At 45.2% G+C, this 22,092-nt stretch overlaps 2 protein-coding genes across 2 annotated transcripts; both read right to left on the bottom strand.

Annotated features, from left to right (window-relative positions):
- Nucleotides 1-1,410: 1,410 nt before the first annotated feature.
- LOC140544350 (gap junction delta-3 protein-like) lies at nt 1,411-2,298 on the bottom strand. Its single transcript, XM_072667863.1, has one exon. It carries the CDS (start codon nt 2,296-2,298, stop codon nt 1,411-1,413), a length of 888 nt encoding a protein of 295 aa, XP_072523964.1.
- Nucleotides 2,299-4,367: 2,069 nt separating this feature from the next.
- Nucleotides 4,368-20,815, bottom strand: top2a (DNA topoisomerase II alpha). Its single transcript, XM_072666993.1, has 35 exons — nt 20,617-20,815; nt 19,576-19,722; nt 18,647-18,737; nt 17,898-17,961; nt 17,635-17,780; nt 17,413-17,510; nt 17,106-17,318; nt 16,054-16,227; nt 15,849-15,950; nt 15,567-15,704; nt 14,423-14,561; nt 14,148-14,305; nt 13,931-14,056; nt 13,727-13,837; nt 13,516-13,621; nt 13,214-13,323; nt 12,454-12,546; nt 12,242-12,356; nt 11,714-11,835; nt 11,466-11,614; nt 11,112-11,343; nt 10,339-10,473; nt 10,045-10,245; nt 9,311-9,506; nt 9,039-9,130; nt 8,454-8,597; nt 8,277-8,360; nt 7,676-7,885; nt 7,290-7,413; nt 6,887-7,048; nt 6,327-6,492; nt 6,177-6,238; nt 5,941-6,072; nt 4,848-5,092; nt 4,368-4,725 (listed from the first exon to the last, which is right to left on the bottom strand). The coding sequence occupies exons 1-35, from the start codon at nt 20,641-20,643 to the stop codon at nt 4,597-4,599; spliced, it is 4,743 nt and encodes a 1,580-aa protein (XP_072523094.1). The 5' UTR covers nt 20,644-20,815; the 3' UTR covers nt 4,368-4,596.
- Nucleotides 20,816-22,092: the final 1,277 nt, after the last annotated feature.

The raw sequence follows: 22,092 nt of genomic DNA, 5'->3' as shown, positions 1-22,092 counted from the left end.
CTCACCAGTTTCTAAGATCATTACAACAAGATTACTTTGGACATCCAGGCTGGACAGAGCCAACAGGTGGTCATTTGCTTCAGTTCAGTCAGGATTTGATGGCGGTCATCTTTGTCATCTTTGTTTCCAGAGTGTTTTGGTAAACACATCATATCATATTCTGCCCACGTCCTGGCAGGATTACGACGAAGTGCGATGGTCTCCACTTTTCACACTTACAGCAAATTCTTTCCATCTCTGGTTTTCATCACCGTTCTGCATACACACACACACACACACACACACACACACACCTCTGACAATTTAAGGGAAATCGGCGAAAAAGACATGCATTGTCAGCTGTGATTCATAGCCTTTCACTTTTGAAGGGTCTTGATCTCAGTGGTGCTTCCTTTAAAAAAACTGGGGTTCTGCAAATGCAGCTCAAAGAATCCTATGACTGTCTAAATGGTTGCTCCCTAAAGGGTTCTTTAGAGAACCATCAGAGTCCTTGAGGGACATCTGGATGTTCTTCTATTTAGAACTATGCAGGAACCTCTTTGAGGAACCTTCAAGATAAAGGTTTTTTTTAGAAGAACATCATTCCTCAAAGAACCTTTAGAGGTTCCTCCACAGTTTTAGGGGAAAATAGTCCGTCTAGCTGATAAATTGTTTGCAGATCTAAATCAGATTTTAAAAATTTTGCAATTAATAAATAAAACATGTAAACAAAGAATTAAATAAAGAAATTTAATGCTCCAATATTGTAGACAATAGTCAAGTGTCTTCTTTTAATAACACAAAATTACAACAAGCAATAGAACACAGGCACTTCAACATTTTTAATAGTTTTATAACCTATAAACCAGACCTTTGTTTTCACTCTAGACACTGAATTGAATGGACTCATCTGGTCCCAACTCCAACCTCTGGAGGCAATCCTTTAGAACACTGCAAAACCCGACAGCGCATAAACCATCATAACAAAACCCAAACAACTGAACGCAGATACAGGCCTCCCACCTCCCACCTTTTTTTTTATTCAACATCTACCTGAAATTATGGACGGCATGGCAGGAATACCCCCTGGACAGGGCACCGGTCTATCACAGGGTACCCCACACACCCCTGTTAACTCAGCTTAGTCAGTTCATAGGATCCTTTATTTAAGGTACTGTAGTAAAGGCAGCAGTTCTACCTTCAACCATGACAACTGAAAGACCACCTCTGGTTTTAGGAGGTTAAGAGGTTCATTGCCTCTTTGTGCTGAAGCTCCACCACCGAACATCTTTCCAGTAGACCACAGTTTCTTGGCCGGTGTTTTGGACTCTAGATGGTTCATGCCGGTATCTGGCTGGAAGCAAACAGCTCTTTTTGGCACGTTTCTTTTCAAAAGCGTGCCACTTGCCTCACCTGTGTTTTCTCTGGTCCTTACACGACCAGCGAGGCACTTTTCTGACTTTGGATGCTTTTGAGACTCTTGATACTGGGGTACCTTGTATTTCGCACAGTTCCTTTTGACCTCCAGTGGTTTCTACCACTCCTTCCAGGAAACAAAAGTGGCTGCCTGCCTCTGCTTGACCCCGTACCGCTCTCCGGTGCAAGGTTTTGTAAATTCGCCGTCGGATTCCCCTCACCAGTCCCTCCCCTGTGTTTCACATCCTCCCAAGGTACCAACTCATCCCTACGTGCCATAAACCACTTTCGGATGACGTGAGCGAGCTCAACCAGGCTGGAAAAGGCTGAGAGGACTCCCACGGCGAAGTAAAAGACCAGGAAGACGGTCTTCTCCATAGGTCTGGAGGTGAAGCAGTCCACGGTGTACGGACAAGGAAAGCGACTGCAGGGGAACTGCGCCTCCACGCGGAAGCCGTAGAGCAGCCACTGGCCAATCAGAAAGCCCATCTCAGACAGCAAGCGGAAGCCCACGTTGACCATGTAGAGAAGTTTAAGGTGACGCCGCTGCTTTGCTTCCAACACGCTGGAAACAGAACCTTGCCGAAGGTCTAGGTGCTTGTTGCGGTGGTGCATCGTGTACATGAGAAACACCAGAGGAGGCGTGGAGAGGAGCACAATGTGGAAGACCCAGAAGCGATACTGGGAGATTGGGAAAGCCTGGTCGTAGCACACCTGTTTGCATCCTGGCTGCAAGGTGTTGCAGGAAAACTCCTCTTGTTCGTCTTCGAACATGTCGCTGGCCACCGTCCCCAAGATTAGCATCCTGAAGACCAGCATGAGGAGCAGCCAGAAACGGCCTAGCATGGGCGAATTCGCCTGGAGGGACTCAAAGAGTCCGCTCAGGAAACCGAAGTCAGTCATGACGGACGGTGGAAATGGAAGGTTCCCGGTCCAAGCAAGCCAAGAACAAACTTCTTCCTTTGACCTCAGGACGATTGTGTATTTACTGGCTGGAGACAACGGTGTGGTGAAGTCACACATCCATGATTCTGTCCGATCTCAAGTCATGCCCAGTTCAAATCCACTACGGAAAGGACTGAAATGATCTATTCCGGTCAGGATACTTCCAGAAGAGAAGAAAATATAATGGCTAGGTCTCATTGTCCACAAAAACGTACCTAAATGCCCCGCCGTACAAACGCGGGAAACCAACGTCCATTTGCATGTATTCCAAGAAGAGTCATGAACACCAGAATGTCCAATCCATGATGCTCAGACTCCGAAAGACTGAAACCCCTCAAAGGCAGTGGAGGACTCCAAAACGCTCTCCAGTGCGAGACCTCCCAGCAACTCCGTCCCAGAGACGTCCCCATTTCTTCTACCTCAGAGAAAGAAAGGGCAGGAAGCAGTTCCTAATGACTGCACTCGCTTACCACAGATTAGAAAGTGTAAAAACAATGACCAATACCCTCAAAAATGCCAAAAGAATGCGCACTGCCCGTCCCTTGAACGACGTTTATGAATCTTGAGGAGGGGCCGTGTCCCTTAGGAACCATGGCTGTTCTCCTGCGCTAAGGCTGTTGCGTCTACGCACATTTCCGGCCATTACCCAACCAGTTTAAGCACCTCATTAAGCTGGATAAACAAGTTTTGTTTCGCTGTTCGAACCCTGATCAAAAGATATGACCGTTACGTCCGTGCTCTGAATGCACTCCCTCACTTAAGACTAATTGCAGTCATCAGGAACGGCTTCCTTCTCCTCACTTTCTTTTCATGAAGTAGAAGAATCGGGAGTAGAGGCTTATCGGATTAAGACGTGGCTGGTAGCTGCTGCTCGCATCAGATTCAGGACCCTGACTCTGGCCTACAAAGCCAAGACGGGACCAGCCAGCCCCTCTGTACTTGATAGCAATGGTCAAAAGCCGATCTGCACCAAGAGCCCTTTCAGCTTCAAGTACGGCTCTGCTCGACCCGCCATCCTTTAAGATCCACGGAAGACGAGCGTCCAGACTTTTTACTGTCCTGCACCAAAGTGGTGGAACGAGCTTCCCCTGGGTGTCCAAACAGCAGAATCGCTCGCTGTCCTCAAACGCAGACTGAAGACCCTCCTCTTCTGAGAGGACTTGGGTGAATAGCAGAGTGGTCTCCTTACTGACTGTTTAGTAGAGTTTAAACTAAGAGGGTCTTTGAACTATTAGTCTATTTAAACTAGCTGAGGTCTTTCTTGGTTTAATAGCAAAGCACTTTTGTAAGTCGCTCTGGAGAAGAGCGTCTGCTAAATGCCGCAAATGTAAGCTCCGACTCGAGCTGCTGCTGCGGGAAGTACATGGGTTTGGTTCTGTAGCCACTCGCTAGGCTAGCCTCTTAAACGGCACAAGTGCTGACCATAAAAACTTGACGTGCCTGAGAGTGGAGTAGAGCGACCGGTGTTGGGAGGAACAGAAAAGGCTTAGATACGTTAGCTAGCAGACTAAACACCACAGCACAGGCTGTGTTCCAGCTAACCGAGCCTCAAACCCCACCTGTTTAGAGGATAAAGCCTCATATCTGAGAGTGCAGAGTCGAGGGAAAGGTCTTATGAGGGTTCTCCACTGGTTTCAGACTCCGTTACTAAACTGGATCATCCAGGTTTGCTTGTTCTGGCTTTCAGTCGAACTACGCTACAGCAGGCTTGTCAGTTTTTCCTCCACCTGGTTTCAGATCAGTGAGCTTCTACAGCACCTCCTCCCTGTGGCTCTTTTAAAAGCACATTGGGGAATGAGTTAATTTGTCTGTGTGCTAGATAGACAGAAAAAAAATGACAATATTAAAGTATCATCAGCGTTTGTAATTACAGGAGCTCCCAGGCTCCCATATTTTAGATATGAAAGATGCAGAAACAAATACAATTGACAAAGTTTATTTAGGAATATTTTCAAGTGGAAAAAGCCAATAGAAAATATTTACAAGACAGCACAACATACAAAGTCAAAGAAGCAGTCGTATAAAAAAAAAAAAAAACACTTCAGAAAATCAGAATTCAAGATTTACCAAATACAATATATCTTCAGAAACCTTCTATAATGATGAATTAGAAAAAATCTCACTTTAAAACCGTGTGGGGCCGTTAATAAAACAGTAAAAATACAGGTTCACTCTAGGATCAGACAAGGTTCCCCCTAACTCAAGTACTAAAAATAAATGTCACTAGATCATAACTAACAGGGTGAGGAAAGCCACCTAAAAGTCAGAGTCAGAATCCAGAGCATAGGTGACTGGTTTTGTGGTGCGTGCAGTTTTCGTCCTGGGGGCCACAGGAGGCGAAGACACATCCAGCGTGAAGCTATCGTCCTTCTCCCACTTACTTTTCTGAGAGAGAAAAGGAAAATACTTTGACTTATTTGTCAGACAAACAAACAAGACTGTTAAAAAAATCCATCCCAATGGTCCGAGGACCAGGTTTTCAGCGCAGCTGGTCTGTGAGGACGTACCTTTCCTGCAGCAGTGGCTTTGCCCTTGAGGCGGGCCATGAGGTTTCCGCCGTCAGAATCGCTGTCCGAGTCCTCGCTGCTCAGAGCAGCCTTCCTCTTGCGCACGGCTGCTTTTTTGGCCGCCGGGGCAGGAGCGGAGCTCTCTGAATCGCTGGAGGTCGCCCTTGCAACAGTAGTCTTTTTGGCTGGGGTTGGTTTAGCAGAGGGTTTGGACAGTGCGGCGAGGATGGATGGCTGCTTCACGTCTATTAAGAAACGAGCATCAGGTTTAGGAAACATCAGGTTTTCTGCTGTTTGAGCTCGACTTGAAGCACCATTATACGAGAATTGGTACTCCTAGACGCTGGGCTCGTCCTAGTGTCGGGAAGAGTAATTTGAGCTTTAAACCTCCCTTACCCAAGCATTTCTGGACAAGCTGAGAGTCAAAGGGCAGTCGCTGAAAATTAAAGAACCCTGTGGACTGATGCGGTAGAGCGTAATCGCTGTAAAATCCTGTAGTGTCCTCACAATCGATTTCCTGCCCATTTTACAAGTTACATACTGCAGTTAGCAGCAGGCCGAGCCCGAAGTAGCAACTGGAGACGCTACTGTCCCCTTATAAGTCAGTGAAGCATCAACAGGATTCTGAAGCTGTCGTCATTTTAGGTTAGAAAAAGCTGCATAGTGCCGCTGCAAGAACACAGATATGGAGTGTTGACTCGAGAGACTAGAACTAGAAGCCTAGAAGTCTGCAAGCCCATGCCATCGACATATAATCCAGGAAGATACTGTAAGAGAGGTGAGAACTCTGGGCTGGAATCTTTGGTGGCTCTGGTGTTTGTTTTTTGATACAGAGGAGGAGCTTCAGGCAGGCAAGTCCTCCTAATATTCAGTTATTTCATACGGGAACAAAAAATGCTTGCAAATTCTGTCATTCAAACTCCTACAGGGTTAACGTGAGCACTGAAGGAACGCTTAATGGCCTTCCATCAATTCGGAATGAACTTAGGAAGTAGTAACGCCTTTTAAGATCAGCGTTTCGATAAAGTGGCTTGAAGCGCTGCAGTCATTGCTAAAGAAGTGTGGGCGAGTGTGAGGCTGTGTGGGGACGTACCAGCGGTTGTTCCTTTCTTCTTGGGGGCAGCAGCAGTCTTCTTAGCTGCAGGTTTCTTGGCGCCTCCATCTGCTGCTTTTTTCACAGCCTTTTCTTTAGGCTTGGCTGCAGGTTTCGGAGCAGCACTTTCAGCTGGAAACACACAAAAACACCAGTAAGCAAACGTCTCAGGACTGATTAAGTGTACTGGACTATTTGGCTCTACTCTACCATTTGAAGTATGTGAATGTGCTTACAGGTATCCGTGCTGGTGACGACCTCTTTCTCCTTCGGTTTAGGTTTGGCTGCTGCTTTTTTCCTAAAAGGGAGTTTTGGTAGCTTTATCACACATTGGAGCACACAGGAAAAGGCAAGATGGGTGGGAGAGAGATGGAGGTAAAACTCACGGTGGTGGCTGGAAGGGAGTCTCCTGTTCACTGTCTGAATCAACGGTGGGAGCTGGAGCAAACATATCATCATCATCGCTGTCAATTACCGGAGCTTTCTTTTTGCCCAAGCTTTCCCAGTTCTCAGACTCCTCCATGCTGTCGTCTAGGCTGTATTTAACAGCAGCTGAAACGAGACAAAATAAGTGCAAACAATTATTCTACTATAAACAGAATGAAGGAATAATGGTTTTCAATGGAATAGATACAACAAAACGCCCTCAGAATTTACATACTTGCTGACTCCACATAACTAGAGCCAATACAGATAATCAGCAGGAGACCTGCGCAATCAGTATGCAGTTAAAAACAGCAGGCTGGCTGTATCCAGTCAGTCAGTAAGATGTTACAGATCAAAGGCAGCGCCGATAATAGGCCACGTTTGATCATGTCATGCTTGATCACTGATTTTCTCAATTTAGCACAGCAGAACAAACAAATGCCTTCAGGGAAACACGCAGAGGTCAATCCGAGGGTGTCAGGAGCTTTTTCATGTCCCAGCGTGTGGAAAACGCCCTCACCAGCAGCTTTTCTGCCCGATTTCTCTCTAGGGGCCACTTCCACTGGGCTTGTTGACTTGTCGGAGGCAGAAAACCCCTCCTCTTCCTCATCAGACCAAGGGTTTTTCTTCTTCTCCTTCACAGGTTTAAACTGCAGTGTGGTCTGCTTCCCTGACTTGGAGGCTGAAACAGAAAATGCTTTCAGCTCTCAGGGTTTCCAAAAAAGGCAACATTAAACATGAAAATTAGAGTAAAGACTGACAGTAAATAGTGCTGACAAAAGTCCCTGACTGAGTATTTCTTTTAGAACTGAATTCAGTAAGTTTATTAGCTATAAATAAATAAATAGCAAAACCATTAGTTACATTTCAGCTTTAAAATTTTGGGGGGGGGGGTTTAATGGGTCAGTACGTGCATTCAATACCTTTCTCTTTAGTGGACTCCTTTTTACCCTTCTTGGTAAGACGTGCAGCCAGCCCCACCTCATGAGGCTCTGCGTCCTCATCTTCAAACTCCATCTTCATCACTACACTTCCATCACTCTCAGACTGAAGAAAGAAAGACGCAAGAGAGATGTAAGCAACTGTGGAGATTCACAAACACAGGAACAAATAGGTACCCGAGCAGTTCCCTAGATTGACACAGTTGGCACTAGGGATGTGCCGATTCCGATCCAGGTATATTTTAATGAATCGAGGATTAGCAAGCTTAATCCCTAACCAGCGTAGGATTCTCCTCACCCACACTTCAGCAGAAGCACGTATTCTCAGAAAAGAAAAAATAAAGGGTCACCGGGACTCTCTTACACACCTTGACCGCGCCTCTCCTGCCTCCTGCCTTCTTGTTGTCTGCCTTCTTGGCCGCCTGGTCCTTCATGGTGCTGGTGACGCGGGGGATGACTCTGCGGCCTTGAGGGGTCGGCCTGGTCTCGTCTTTCATCTTTACCACTTTGGCCCTGCCCCCTTTTCCCTTCACCTGGGTGACCGTGGTCAAGGAATCCTTTTCAGCCTGCTCCACACGCTTTGGGTTTAAAAAGCAATGAATTAGGCCAGGGGAACTCAAGGGGAAAAGTACAATAGACTATAAACAGCGAAGAGAGTGTTTTGGGATGGTCCTTTGGCTAAGGGTCGATCTAAACAAGACCATAGAACCATATTTTGATAGTTAAATGGCCTTTGCTGCAGTTAAACATAAGCAGCATCAAAAAGTAGCGCTGGGCAAACTGCTGCATTTTCTAATGCTCAGCTTTAATACTAATGTTTTGAACCATAAAAACCAGCAATTGAAGAAAAGCCAAAGCAGGATTTCTCAGTAAAGCTCAGTAAAATAAGCTGTGCCCAAAGTCCAACAGAAGACGTGTTCAAGGACTCAGTAAAACAGGAGTGTGTGAGGTTCTGGGTGTGCTCGTTACCTCCAGCTCCTCCGTGAACGCGGCTAGATCCTCCCTCCACAAATCTGAAGGGGCCTTTTTCTTCAGCAGGTTCAACTCCCCGAGCTAAAACAGAAAGGAAAAGCAATCCTGTTTAGAAACGTGCGAAATGAGTTTCTCCTCCACGCGCGAACAGGTTCCACCTCGCTCCACTGTTACCTTGGCATCCCTCTGCTTGCAAAGCTCATCTTTCTTCTCCTTGGTGAGGAACCACATGGGCATGCTGAGCAGGTAGTTATAGTCCGGTCCTGAGGTCTGTTCCTCCTTTTGTTCATCCTCCACTGCTGCCTCTTCCTCCTGCTCCTACAGCACGAAAAGAAGGACACTGATTAAAGCACCAACACTAATAACCATCTGGGAGTTACTGGGTCCACATGCACTGGCTATTCTAATGCATACCCACTTACAGGTGACTCCGTTACCTCGTTGTCTGCACCCTAAATCCCACTAATATGACTGCAAGCGAGCTAGTACACAAAAGACAGACTTCTTTTTAGAGCTGGGCGATTCTTATATACTACTATTAAGATCCTCTCCCGTACTGAATACAGTGATTTATACTCCAACATAACATATGCTGCTCTTACACTGTTAGTAAAGTTAGAAACCTGCAGCTAATCAGTGTTTATTATAGTACCAACAGTCTCCTTCATATGATTAGAAAAGTATATTATCACGATACGATAAAATATCCTCATATTGCCCAGCTCTACTTCTTATACACAGCTGTGCCTCACATCATACCTTCTCCTGGGCTTGTTTCCACGCTTTAACAGGGTCCGAGTCGTAACCCATCTCCTGCAGCATGCGGATCAACTCCTTCTTAGGTTTATTTTCTACAACACAATCAATCACAAAGACAAGTTAGCTGTGCTTAGACTTACTCAACATCCCCACACTCTACAGCCAGACCAGTATATCTAAAGTACACGACACTGAATTACATGAGAAGATGAATACAATTAACTAAAGAAATCAATTAATAGGACAGAAGGTGGCTTGGAGTCCTTGCTCACCGATGACCAGAGTGCCTTCAATTTTCTCGAGAATGAAACGGGCCTGGTTAGACAGCTTGGAGCTCTCCGCTCCCAGCATGCCGAGCAGCCAGTCCTTCCTCAGGACGTAGTATTTCAACCGCAGCTCAAAGAAGTCCTTCAGGATGTCCTGCACCACCTCATACTTCTTTAAACTGCCCACATGGTCAAACAACACCTGAAGGGGTGGGGTAAACAGTGGGTTACAGTGAGCAGGTGGTTCCCATATGTGCCTATACAGTTTAATTTGGTGTTAAAGCAGCATTATGCAATATTTCTAGGTCTTGGGGGCCCCCCTACAGCTGGGAAGTGTAGTTCGCACTTTGAACTTCCACTAAAGAACATGCTGCACACATGCTTTCCTGGACAAGCTGATATATACACAGAACAGTCACTGAACGTGAAAGCAGCATGTGGCAGTGGAGTATTACAGGACGTTATACGAATAACTTGGGTTAGGCAGTCCTCGTGAGCATGGTCCTGCACACTTCACCGGAGTTACAGAGTGAGGTTAACTCTAGGGAGCAATGATGGTTCTCCTTTTTGCCTTTTAAAGCAACTACTGTAGCTTTAACAGGTTTGGATGACATTTGTTAACCTTACAAATAAGTTGCATTGAGGGGCATGTTTAAAAGATTTGGATATTTGGGGAGCAAAAACTGTTACGATGCTCTACTACATGGTGTGTAGGTGTCTACATTTGGCCTCGTCCTTACCATGGAGTTGCAGGTGAGCGGGTTCTGCAGTTTGAAGACCTTGTGCAGACCTGCAGCCTCAGCCTCTTGGAGCCTCTCCTCAGTCATTTTGACCACAAAGCGCACCGTGGAGTCAGTGTGGTACTCCTTGTAGTCCGTGATCAGGGCAGGGACTTTCTCAGAGCCGTTCAGCATCACCTCCAGCACGTTCTCTTTGTACGTCTGAGGGAGGTGGACACAGTTAGTCAGTCAACAGGCTTTCAATAAACCATGTTCTACACCGGACACAACACATGGCTTATCGTTTCTGCTGACCTGAGTCCAGGTTTTCACTGGCAACTCCGAGATCTCGATAGTGGTGGAGTCGATGATCGCCACCTCTCCGCTGTTCATGTACTGGTTGGTTGTCAACTCCTCAATGGTTCCCTTGAAACCCTTATAGCTGGGCAGCTGACAAAAGAAAATATGCAGGTAAGGAAATACAGTCTGTGAAACCTAGAAATAGGTGTCTCAACCTGGACTATTTTTTTTTTAATTAATGACCTTGAAATATGACAACATATGCACAATAAGTATATTGGGAGACTATCAGTACAAAACAGGAGCACGTCCAGTACGTGTGAAACCAAACACCAGTTACTACATGCAAATCTTTTCCATAGGATTACATTCCCTCTGGGTTCTGCCCCTCAGAACTACCCTTTAAGATGGATAGAGTAGAGTTTTGGTGGACTGTTGAATAATAGCTACCTAGGAAGGATTACTGTAATTCGTGAGAACGTAATGGGAAAAGCTGAGGCCTAACCCATTGTGTTATCTACAAGCTAAAATACCACCATTTGATCTATAAGCAAAGTGCAGGACAGAACAGGCAGTGTGACTCATACTAGGCACCACTGTTTCTTTACACCCTGTGAGAACCTGCTTGTGTGGGTTTATACCCAAGATCCCACTTGAAATCTAAGCCAAGTCATTGGATTCTAGGTCTATGAGATCTTTTGCATAAATTAAAATAAATAAATAAATCCAACCCCTCAACTGGGCTTAGTAGGCAGTTTGGACCCTACAATCAGGCCATCTTCCCATACCATAGGCAGCGGCTCGTCACCGTTGAGCATTCGACGGATGTTGTTAACGATCTCTCGGACGTCATAGTTGGGGAGGCGGCTGGCCCAGCCAGTGCCGATGCCATCAGCGCCGTTGGCCAGCACCACAGGGATGATGGGAATGTACCACTCAGGCTCTACCCTGATGTTGTCATCGTAGTTATACTTGAGCAGGTTATCGTCCACAGCAGGGAACAGCAGTCGGGTGAGAGAGCTGCAGAAATACAGGAGACAAAATCGACAGTGAGGAGGTGGAGCACAGCTGGGTTTAGAAGGACAGCAGAAGATACAGCTCATTCTTTTAAAACAGTACAAGGAAATTTGCTAAATTAGTACCTGAGCATGGTGAAGATGTATCTGGGACTGGCAGAGTCTTTGCCTCCGTGTAGGCGTGTACCAAACTGACCCAAAGGCTGAAGCAGGTTCAGATTGTTGCTGCCCACGAAGTTCTGCGCCAGGCCCACGATGGTCATCATCAATGACATCTAGCAGCCAAAAAAATTCAACAAATGTACTTGGTCAAAGAAAGTTACCTAAAAATGTAGAATTAATATTAATGCTAATAAATCATTAGGCAAACAAACCTCCCCATGGTGGTAGGCAGACATCTCTGCCACAGAACCAGCCAGCTGAGCCACTTTGACCTCCCTCTTATCGTTTCGTTTGAAGCAGCAGAACAACACCTTCCTCTGGCCTGGCTTCAGACCTGATGGATACACACCAACTCTTTATATCCTTCACCTAAATCAGCTCGTCCAGTCCTGAGACAGCACAAAGCTCAACTTCCATAAAATAACACTCGGATCACCTGCCACCAAAACACCCTGCTACTGCCTGTATAATCAAGTAAACCACCCCAATAGAACTGACAGCTCTAAATCAGGGGGGTTCCACATTGCCAATCTTGGAGGTACTAGGCTTCCCTACTTGGAAACCTGGCAATTAACCACAAATATGCTGGATTGCTGGAATGCCAGAACTCTGCCACATTTACTGACTATGGAGTCATTTCTAAACTTTTCACTGGCCGTATAAAGGCAGCACACACACACACACACACACACACACACACACACACACACGTGTGCCGTCTAATGTAAAGTGTGCCTCACCGTCCACCAGGCAAGGGATGGAGCGCTCATTGTCAGAGTTGGAAAACAGCACCAGCTCCTTGTTGACGAAGTCATGGTAGGTGAGGGACGCCGTCTCCTTACCATACAGGTACTCCTGATCACACAGAGAAAGCACACAAACCCATAAAAATGCAATTCCGTGTAAATTAAGAAAACAGATTTCCCATCATCGGCACAGTCTGTGTTCAGACCTCCGGCAGGTTATGCTCTCTTCGCTGGCGTCTGTTGACCATGAAGCTGGTGAGCCACTCCTTTCTTTCCTCCACTTTCTTCTTACTAAAGGCCTGGAGAGAAACAATCAAAGGGTAAGGAACCAGAAAAGGAGCATACAGGTGTACCAGCAGAATTACTGAAAAATGTAAGAGAGTCTGGTAGCTGGTTGTGGACGTTCTTTTGGTAGTATATGACTTCACAAAAATAATGTCTGCTTGACAACGAATCTAAGAAAAGTCTCAGTATAGCATTAGTTTAAACTAATGTGAATCAGTGGCACATTAGTGTTTTCCTTGCTTCTAGCCCAACTAACATATTCCATCTCAAGCCCTTGCCAACACTGAGAAATCCGCCACAGTCCCTACTGGACTGCATGAGGAGCTGTGCGCTAGGCTTGCTATAGTCCACAGCGTTACACGAGCCTGCTGGCCCAAACAGAGGACACCAGGTGGACACACTGCAGGCTAACTCCAGCTATTACCGTGGTTGTTTAATGCGGCTAATGTTACCGTGCTCATTAGCAACCCATTACGGAGCTAATATGGGCGTTTTAAAGCAGGAAATGCAGCAAAACAGGCAGGGCAGTAACTTAATGGCTACTCCAGTAGCATTTGTCCACAAAACAGCCTGACCGTGATTAAATCCCCCCCCAGAGCCACAAAGTATGGGTTAAAAAGCTGCTGCCGTTGCTCTTTAACTGTCCAGCTATGTCAAATTATCCAAATAAAGGCTGTTTACCAGGGTGATAGCCTCGTCATCTGCAGGCCCGGAGTACTTAAACGGGATGCGATGCCTCGCCATGTCCGAGAAATACTCCTTGGCCTCTTTGGCTGTGCTGGTACCCAAACCTGGAGAGGAGGGACAAGCTCAATCAACTTCCCAGCAGGAACAATAGGATGCAAGTGCGAAATGAAACTTAATATCCCAACTTAATTTTGAACCCATCACCTGAGACAAACACACAGCAAAGACTACTGCTATTTAAGAGAAATCGTCTGCTTACGTTTGACGAGGTACTACCACAGGTGTTTGGGACAAACCTTTGTAGTATTTGATTTTCCATGATTTGATGTTGCTCTGCTTTTCTTTCCATTCAGAGAACTCTGGGATACTGTAAAAAGAAAGCTCCTGGCTCTTATTGGTCACCTGCGGTCACAAGAAAAAGAGAGGGGGGTTACTACTACTACTACTACTACTACTACTAGTGGTGGCAACGACAGTTGAATACAGCCAATATATGTTGATCCCCACCTTAATGATGGGAGTGATAAACTCCTCCAGAAAGTTGTGGTGCAGCAGCGATGGCCAGTTATGGTGGATGAAGTTGATCAGAAGCCCTTTAATATGAGACCCATCCTGATCCTGCAGGAGATATAAATCAACACAAACGCATTACAACCCACTCTGACGCTGCACACACTTCCCAATAACACACTGCACAAACCAGAGGCTGACCTGATCTGTCATGATCATCAGTTTTCCGTATCGGAGCGTCTTGAGCGACTCGGGGTCGCTGTAGTTCTTCCGGTACTGCAGACCCAGGATCTTAATGACGTTATTGATCTCAACATTCTCCATGATCTGCAACACATACATCAGTGCAAACTGTTGAGGGGCAAGTCTGAAACGAAGCGCAAGTCTGAGTCCAGAAGAACCGTTTGCGTCGACAGACCTGTTTATGAGAGGCCTCCCGCACGTTTAGCATTTTACCCCTCAGGGGGAAGACCCCGTAGCGATCGCGGCCCACTACACCCAGTCCAGACACGGCCAGGGTTTTGGCCGAATCTCCCTCGGTGAGGATCAGCGTGCAGCTGGCGGAGTTCTTGCCACCTAGACAGCAAACATGCACACAAACCTTTACCGCCCAGGTGATAACTGTACGTCCGACATCCCTATTATGTAAGATGGGTAATTACGCATACTTATTGAGTACTGGGACGGTCCTACCTGCATCGTTGGCGTCATCCAGCTTAGGCACTCCCTTGATCTTGGTGTGTTTGACGGCGGAGCACTTCTTGTTGAGCTGAGTCTGAGCCTTAAACTTCACCCAGTTCATTACGCTCTCCACAATACCACAACCATTGGCCTGTGAGAAAATCAGAGAAAAGGACATTCGACTCAAATCTTGTTACTAACTTCTAGTCAAACTCCACTACGAACACCGAGTCCATCTCATTAAGGGACCTAAAGAGCTTATTCAGAGTTCAAACAGGCATGTTGGAGGAGGGAAAACACTGAAATGTGAAATACAGAAGGATCCAGGTAAAACACTGTAAAAATGGTCCTATATGGAAAAAACTGAAAAAGGAAGTGCACTCCAGTGTGTATGGATATCGAAGAAAGCTTAAATATGCAATAATTGCTGTGGGAATTATGATCACAGATCCAGATTTATGGGTCTTTTTTGCTACTGGTGTTTTTTTTTAATAAATCATAGTGGCAGGGGTGGCTCAATGTGTTGGGCCCTTGAGCTGGTCCCACGGCACCGCAGCTACCCACCGCTCCTGACATGAGTGCTCACAATCACTGTCCATTTTCACAGCACAGGTTAAAGTCGGAGGCCAAATTCTAGCAGTCTCAACATGGATGGCACACATGGGTGATTAAGGTTTGTAGACAGTCCACCTGGGGGAGCTATTAAATACTGTTAAATTAACCATGTGTGGGTTAAAGTGGAATCTCGAAAAAGTGTTTTAACTAAATAAACCCATCCATCCATTTCTTCCTTGTCAGAGGCATGTCCGAAAGCCCAACTGGGATAGTCACTGGGTACCACACACCCCTCATGTAGCATGGCCACTTCATCTACCATGTGTCCTCACAGAGAGAACCTGGAGTGAGGGCTCAACCCAACAATGCCAGGCCCCTGGAGCTATGTGCCATATGTACTATGTAGGATCACGAGTATTTCTATGTAACTTAACAGACTACCTAATTACATTTTGGTCAAATATTTAGGAATATTTGAAAGGCTGCAAAGGACGTTCTTACTCAGTTTAGTCAATTTCTTGTGAAGCACTGAAATTAAATGAATAAAAAGCTAAAGAAAAGCAAAAATAATCATGTGTGCATGCATGTGCATCCATCTAACCTGCTTAACGAACTTGTCGCTGAGGGAACAGGTAGATCCGAAGCTCTTCTGCTGCAGGGTCATGTTCTCTTTGGTCTGAGAGTCAAAGCTTGGATTCTCGATCAGGCAGTTCACAAACAGCCACATGTGGTTCTTGACCTGAGGGAGAATACGGTTGTAAGTGTACGGACTGCATTCTTCTGGTGCTCAGGTTACCTTAATGTTAGGCAAGGTTACATTAGTAACCCTCATAATACTCATCCTCATAAGCAGAAAATCTGAACCCTGAATGCACTGCGTTACCTGGAACGGTTTGACAGTCACGCCGGCTTTGTTCTTCTTTTTCACCACCTCGATCAGTTTCGACACGATCTGATCTGCCACGTAGTCTGTGTGTCTACCACCCTAAAAAAAGACAAGCAAATTAAGATATTTCAAAATGGAACGGAAAAAGACGGTATGGGTATAACCTTCATTTGCAACTGGACACACGCGGGACAGGGTGTACCTTTGTGGTAGCGATGCTGTTGACGAAACTGACTTGCTGGAAGCCCTTTTCGCTCATGGTGAGGCACACTTCCCAGCGCGGGTTCACCGCCTCATGCACTACAGTGAGAGGAGAGCCCGTCTCATCCACTTTATCCTTCAAATACAGGTCCACGTAACTACGGAAACTGTTCACCTGAAAGAAAGAAGGTGAAGCGTTTGTGTATCGTCAATGAGAAGAGTTGTGCCAAATTCTGCCTACCTGCCAGAATCTAGTGAACACGCATCAAGCAGCAGGATGAGAGAAACACCTTTGCTTATAAAGAAGGGTTATGCTACAGTTACAGGTACTGCTGCATGGCGTGTGCTCACATTAGTTTCTGCAATTTCAGCATAAAGCTAGTTGAGTTTTTTTATTTTGATGTTTTATGGGTCACTAAAGACTGCCTCAACTTCCTATATTTGGTCCCAAGTCCAAACCACACTACCCACCCATAAAATAAACAAACCAAGATCCAGACCGAGGCCACCTTCCGAGGACCATGGTTGAGAGACACCTTTGACACCTGCCATCTTGTTGTGGCCCAAACAAGGTAGGTGTGAGCACCTTTGAACTTTGACAAACATATTAGCAGATACTGCAGAACCAAGACACTGAAGTCTACAACCCTCGAGAGGGCAGTGCAGATCAGAGTCTGCAACCTAATTAAGCTGAATGCTTGGTCCAGTGAAGGACGCATGAAGACTAATTTCCCCACTGCGGGACTAATAAAGGACTATCTTATCTTATCTTAAAGTGGCCAGCAGCTAGTTTTACAGAGAGCGTCTTTAAAAACATGCAATGCAAAGGTGGTAGAACAAAGCAAGTGATTGGTCATTAGTCAAAGACAATTATGCAAACTGCTGCTGCTGTTAAACATCACAGTCTTTATTACAACAACTTAAATAATAGCTCAGCACAAACGACAATTACACAATTGCATAATCCAAACGCATTAGCAAAAACACCATTAAAAGCAGATAATCCCGCTAACTGAACGCTGACTGGGACAGTTTAACCCGAGAACTACTCACCGGGAGCCTGGTGCCGTTGAGGACGACGCGCACACCCTTGGTAGACCCAGCGATGTCATACGCTCGTCTGGTCATGAGTGCCACGGTGTCTCTGTCTAGAGTCTGCATTTTGAACTTGGCCAGGTCCGGCTGGAAAGTGATGCAGGTGTAGTCGTCCCCGCTGAACGGCTTGATCTTCGCCTCGCCAGCACGGCCCATGTTGTCAAACCAGGTCTGCAGAAAGAGCGGGTCAGTCATCACAGCCTCCCTGAACCCGGTTCAACTTCTCAAAACCCCTTAAGTACATCACAAGCGAAAAACTTCTCACCTGCTTGAAGGAGGACTTGGACTCTTTACAGGCGGTCTCCACGGTGAACTTGGTGCTGAAGATGTTACACAGCTTGGCACCGTAACCATTTCGGCCACCTATGTCGAACCAAAATGGGTGAAAAACGGACAAAGCTTTTAAAAGCCTGGCACTTTGTGGGTAGAAGCGGCCAGTTCAACCCACTTTGCTCAGAATGTATCGAGAGGAACCCAAACACCTCACCTGTGACCTTTTTCTGGTCGTCATCGTAATTGCTGGATGTCAGCAGCTGGCCGAAGATGAGCGCAGGCACAAAGACTTTCTCCACTTTGTGCTCCACCACAGGAATACCCTTACCGTTGTTCCAAACACTGATGGAGTTGTTCTCACTGCGGGACCCAGACAGGCAGACAGATCAGCGTACGGACAGACATGCCTAGAACTACACATCACCCTTACATGTTCATACTAAGCGCCAAGACAAAGGGTCGACCTCAAATACTCACGGGTCAACGTTGATCTTGATGCAGTTCATGCTGCTGTCCCTCTGCTTGTTATCCGCAGCGTTGACTGTCAAAGAAAACGATCATTAGATTAAAGAGCAGGATTAGGTTCAGATATTAACCAAACTAAAGATACAATACGCAGATATGACAGTTTGTCATCACCATGAATCATAACACTGATATTACAAAAAAATAAGTCCTGTGCTGTTACACGCACATCAGATTACATCACACAGCCCTGATTTTACCATAACACTTCCATAAAAATTATGCAATGTGTTTATTACGTGATCTTCATAATTCCCATAATTATTGTGTAATAATTAACACACTGATATGATCAACGTCTATTATAATACATGCCAAAAACAAATGACATTGCAAAGCAAATGAACTAATTATATAATAATTAGCGGATTATAATAAATACATCAACTAACGAACTCTTCCAGATAAGAATTAGTGGGAATGCACAACCTTTCTAGGTAACACCAAAACCAGATGCCATTATTGTGTCACACCCAACAAAAATAATCATATGTAAGTAATGAGAATCTAGTAGTAATTCAAATAATATCAGAACATATCTGTCAAAGTGCTTCAGTGAACAAACAGTGTAGACTGTAAGAGCAGTACAATCAACCTAAGCCTCAGTTATAATCGTAGTGAACCCCAAACCCAAAGCAAATGATCCCTCATCAGTTCCGCCACTGCTTACAATATCCTGCAACAGTGGTTTATCAACATACCCAAGATTTCATCGAAGATCTTATAGAGGCCGGGCACGAACGTGATGTCCCGACAGTTCATCCCTACGTCCTCGTCAAACACCCACATTTGCTGAAGAGGGAAGAAGAAAATAGTGTTAATAAATAAAACCGTGGTCCAGGGCAAGAACCTGGTGACTCGATAAGTAGCACCATACAGGGGTTACAATTCCACATACAACTGTACTGCAAGGAGATGATTTTTCAATCACATTTCAGGAACGCATCAAAAAATCTCATCTTTAAAGACAATTTATACAAGACATCATATTTACTGCGATATTTTGACACGCAGACACAATAAATCCGTGATAAATCCTTAAACACTCCTATTCAAATACCTTAATACAGAACTCTGCTGCACTTAATCTAAATAAACATTAATTATGCTCCCCAAAACGAAAAGTGCAGTCGGTCAGTGTTCTTTAAGTACAGACACTAGATAAGCCCATATGTTATATATCACACCCATCCCTAATTTATACTGTGCTTGAGAATCAATGGATACTTTCTTGCACCACAACTTTGGTCATATGGTTTATTATACAGCTCTTACTGTCTGTTTACGTGGTAACGTCAAGCTTAAGTACATTTACATTTATGGCATTTAGCTGACGCTCTTATCCAGAGCGACTTACAAGGTTACTCGTATTACAGAGGTGTAATACCAGTGTAGTGTTAGGAGTCTTGCCCAAGGACTCTTCGAACCCCAGTCTCCAACATGGTGTGGTAGCTCAGTGGCAACTAGTGGCGTTATCTGTTGCGCCACACCAACCACAGTAGAAGCCGGCCAGTGCGCCGACCCAGCGGCCAAAACAGACATCGTTATGGTGTCGCACCTTATAAGGAACGAGAATCTCCAGTCAATGAACCCCAACCCCAAAGCACATGATCCCAGTGTGTCGACCCACCTGCGTGAGAGGCTCCACAGAACCGATGTAGGTGTCGGGCCGGAGCAGAATGTGCTCCAGCTGGGTCTTCTTCTGGTAGATCCGCTCCACGGAAAGCCTCTTGTCATCTTTCTTGGGCTTGCTCAGGGCCTTGTTCTCAAAGTAAGACTGAAAAGAGGAGAAAGAGTAAAGCAGTCAGACGCTGAGTAGGTGGAAAGCAGATTTAGGAGGGGTGTAACTGGTGGGATTCTGGAGAGCTCCTGAAGCTGGTGGCTATCTACGCTGGGTCCCATCACAGCAGATTTCACAGGCTGGGCGCTCTCTAGCCGCTGACATGGCCAGAGGTACAGGGCGGTGAACTGATGACCACACAGATCCAGCTTTCCAAAACAAGGAATACAGAAGGCTAAAGTTAAGCAGGAACTGCCCATCACAACATCAGCCAGGACTACACTACTTTACACTACCCCAGTCAACTACTGCACACACACACACACACACACACCATGTGTCCATATGTTTGCGGACACCCCTTTTAACGAAGGCATCCAGGTTGCAGCACACCAGCACACTAATCAAGCAGGGATAGCTACTCCAACCAAAACAAGACAGCTAGTTAAACTCTGGCTAAGTGACACCCTGGAAGGATTTCGGGAGGAACAATGAATGAATAAACGAACGAACGAAGGAACAGGTGTCCCAAAACTTTTGTCAATTTATGCGCACATTTCCGTTGCATCCTTTTTGCGGCCTAATGAAGGGTCTGAGGTTCAAAACGCAGATAGGGGTCATTAGAAATGTAGAATTTCGTTAAATTATGACTTAAAGAATTATTAAAGTTAGCTAGTTAGCTAGCTAGCTAGCACAAAGCTAATGTTAGCTGGCTGGCTAACTAACTTCAGTTCGCTACAAATACGTTGTAACGCGCCGATAAAATAAGTGCTTTATCTACAACAGAGAGGATAAATAAGTTGTTTTATTAAAAAAATAGAATATAATTGAAAGTTTGACACGATTAAACGACACAAATATAGAAACAGAAGCTGAGCCACAGGTTATTACCTTCAGCACTCCGTCCGCCTCAGCCATATTCCCCTCAGCTCTCCGTTAACTCGCTCTCTATAAAAGAAACACGGCTAAAACTCTTCCTGAAGTATTTTGTAACACTTTACTAACGTGCAGGAAGGTCAATAACTCTAAAAACCCACTTTTGCCCTGTTTAACCGAGCCTGACTTCGCGCTGCCTGACTGCCCCGCTAACTGCCCCACTACCGGCTAACGACCTCGCGCACCGCTTTCAAAATTCAAACCTGTGCAGCACAGCCTCCCGCCAACGGAGAGAGCCAATCAGAATACGGATGAGGCCGGAGAAACCAATCAGAACGCTTAGACGAGACGTAGTAACCAATCGCGACGAAGAGAAGGCGGGACGAGCCGAGTGGAGCGCTGAAGACCTTTAAAACAAATATAAAATAAAAAAAATAATATTTTTTTAAAATAAACATTAGTTTTATTGTTTGTTGTTATTTTTAGTTTTTTTTTTAAAGTAATAATACGTGTTTAAATACTATTTAAATATAGCAGATTGAAACGTTCGGTCTTTTCAGTTATAATTATTATCGTAATAATACATTTCAATTACAATTTTTACAAATATTCATGGCAGGAATGGCATCTGTTGCTGAAAATCAATAGCTTAAACTGATTGTTGTTGTTGTTGTTGTTGTTTTTTGACGTCATTAAAATATACAATATACAAAATAGTCGTCTATTAGCCCCGCCCACTCATGCAGGAACAACACCGGACAGCCAATTACAGCAGATATATTTGCATATATCACCCTTAAAGACACAGTAACAGTTCACTTCCAAGGGATGATGAAGAGAGGCTGGACATGGCCGTGTGAAATGACTGTCCGGTTGAGTTTCGTACATAAATCCATCCAAACATCATCACAGCTCCACACCACTTTTGTGAGATCACGTTGACGCTCCACTGACTTGTAATAGGGAAAACAGGGCCGCCGACATCGCTACTCCCGGCTCTCCTGCTGCTCACTGCACTATGTAGTTTAGGTGAACCGACGGGATAACGCTGGACATGCGAACGCTGCAAAACCAAGTAATACTTGTGTAAGATCCTGTAATATCAGAGAACTTACAGGAGGAGAATTACCACGTTAGATTGTCTTTTGGGTTTGTCAGACACTAGAGGGCGCTCCAGAGTGAGTTCGAATTTTTACGTTTATAAGTGTTTGATGATTTTCATAATGAAAAACGCATAATTTTCTCATTTTAAGGCTTTACGAATCCAGTTAGAAGACAACTCCAGCGTCAGCTCGCCAACCAGTCAGCGCTCAGTAGCAGAAATGCTAGCATCTCTTTTGCCCAAAAGCCGTTTGCTGTAGAAAATCGTAAATACTGGTACGTTTTAATTCTACTTTCATTGTACAAAATTACAGGAAGACCCCAGACAAGTGGTCAGACACTATTTGAACTCATTAAGCTTTTAGTAACGCTTCTGTATCTCTTAGCTTG

This window comes from Salminus brasiliensis, chromosome 22 (assembly GCF_030463535.1).
Source record: "Salminus brasiliensis chromosome 22, fSalBra1.hap2, whole genome shotgun sequence".
In the NCBI taxonomy this organism is placed as follows: Eukaryota; Metazoa; Chordata; class Actinopteri; order Characiformes; family Bryconidae; genus Salminus; species Salminus brasiliensis.
This window is presented reverse-complemented; position numbering and strand designations above follow the sequence as displayed.

Excerpts from the sequence above, each read along its gene's own strand:
- LOC140544350 (XM_072667863.1), bottom strand. The coding sequence starts at position 2,298 with ATGACTGACTTCGGTTTCCTGAGCGGACTCTTTGAGTCCCTCCAGGCG.
- top2a (XM_072666993.1), bottom strand. The coding sequence starts at position 20,643 with ATGGCTGAGGCGGACGGAGTGCTGAAG. Across the intron at positions 16,228-17,105 it reads TCAACGGCACCAGGCTCCCG|GTGAACAGTTTCCGTAGTTA; the intron begins GTGAGTAGTTCT and ends TCTTTCTTTCAG. Across the intron at positions 9,507-10,044 it reads CGCTCACCTGCAACTCCATG|GTGTTGTTTGACCATGTGGG; the intron begins GTAAGGACGAGG and ends CCACCCCTTCAG.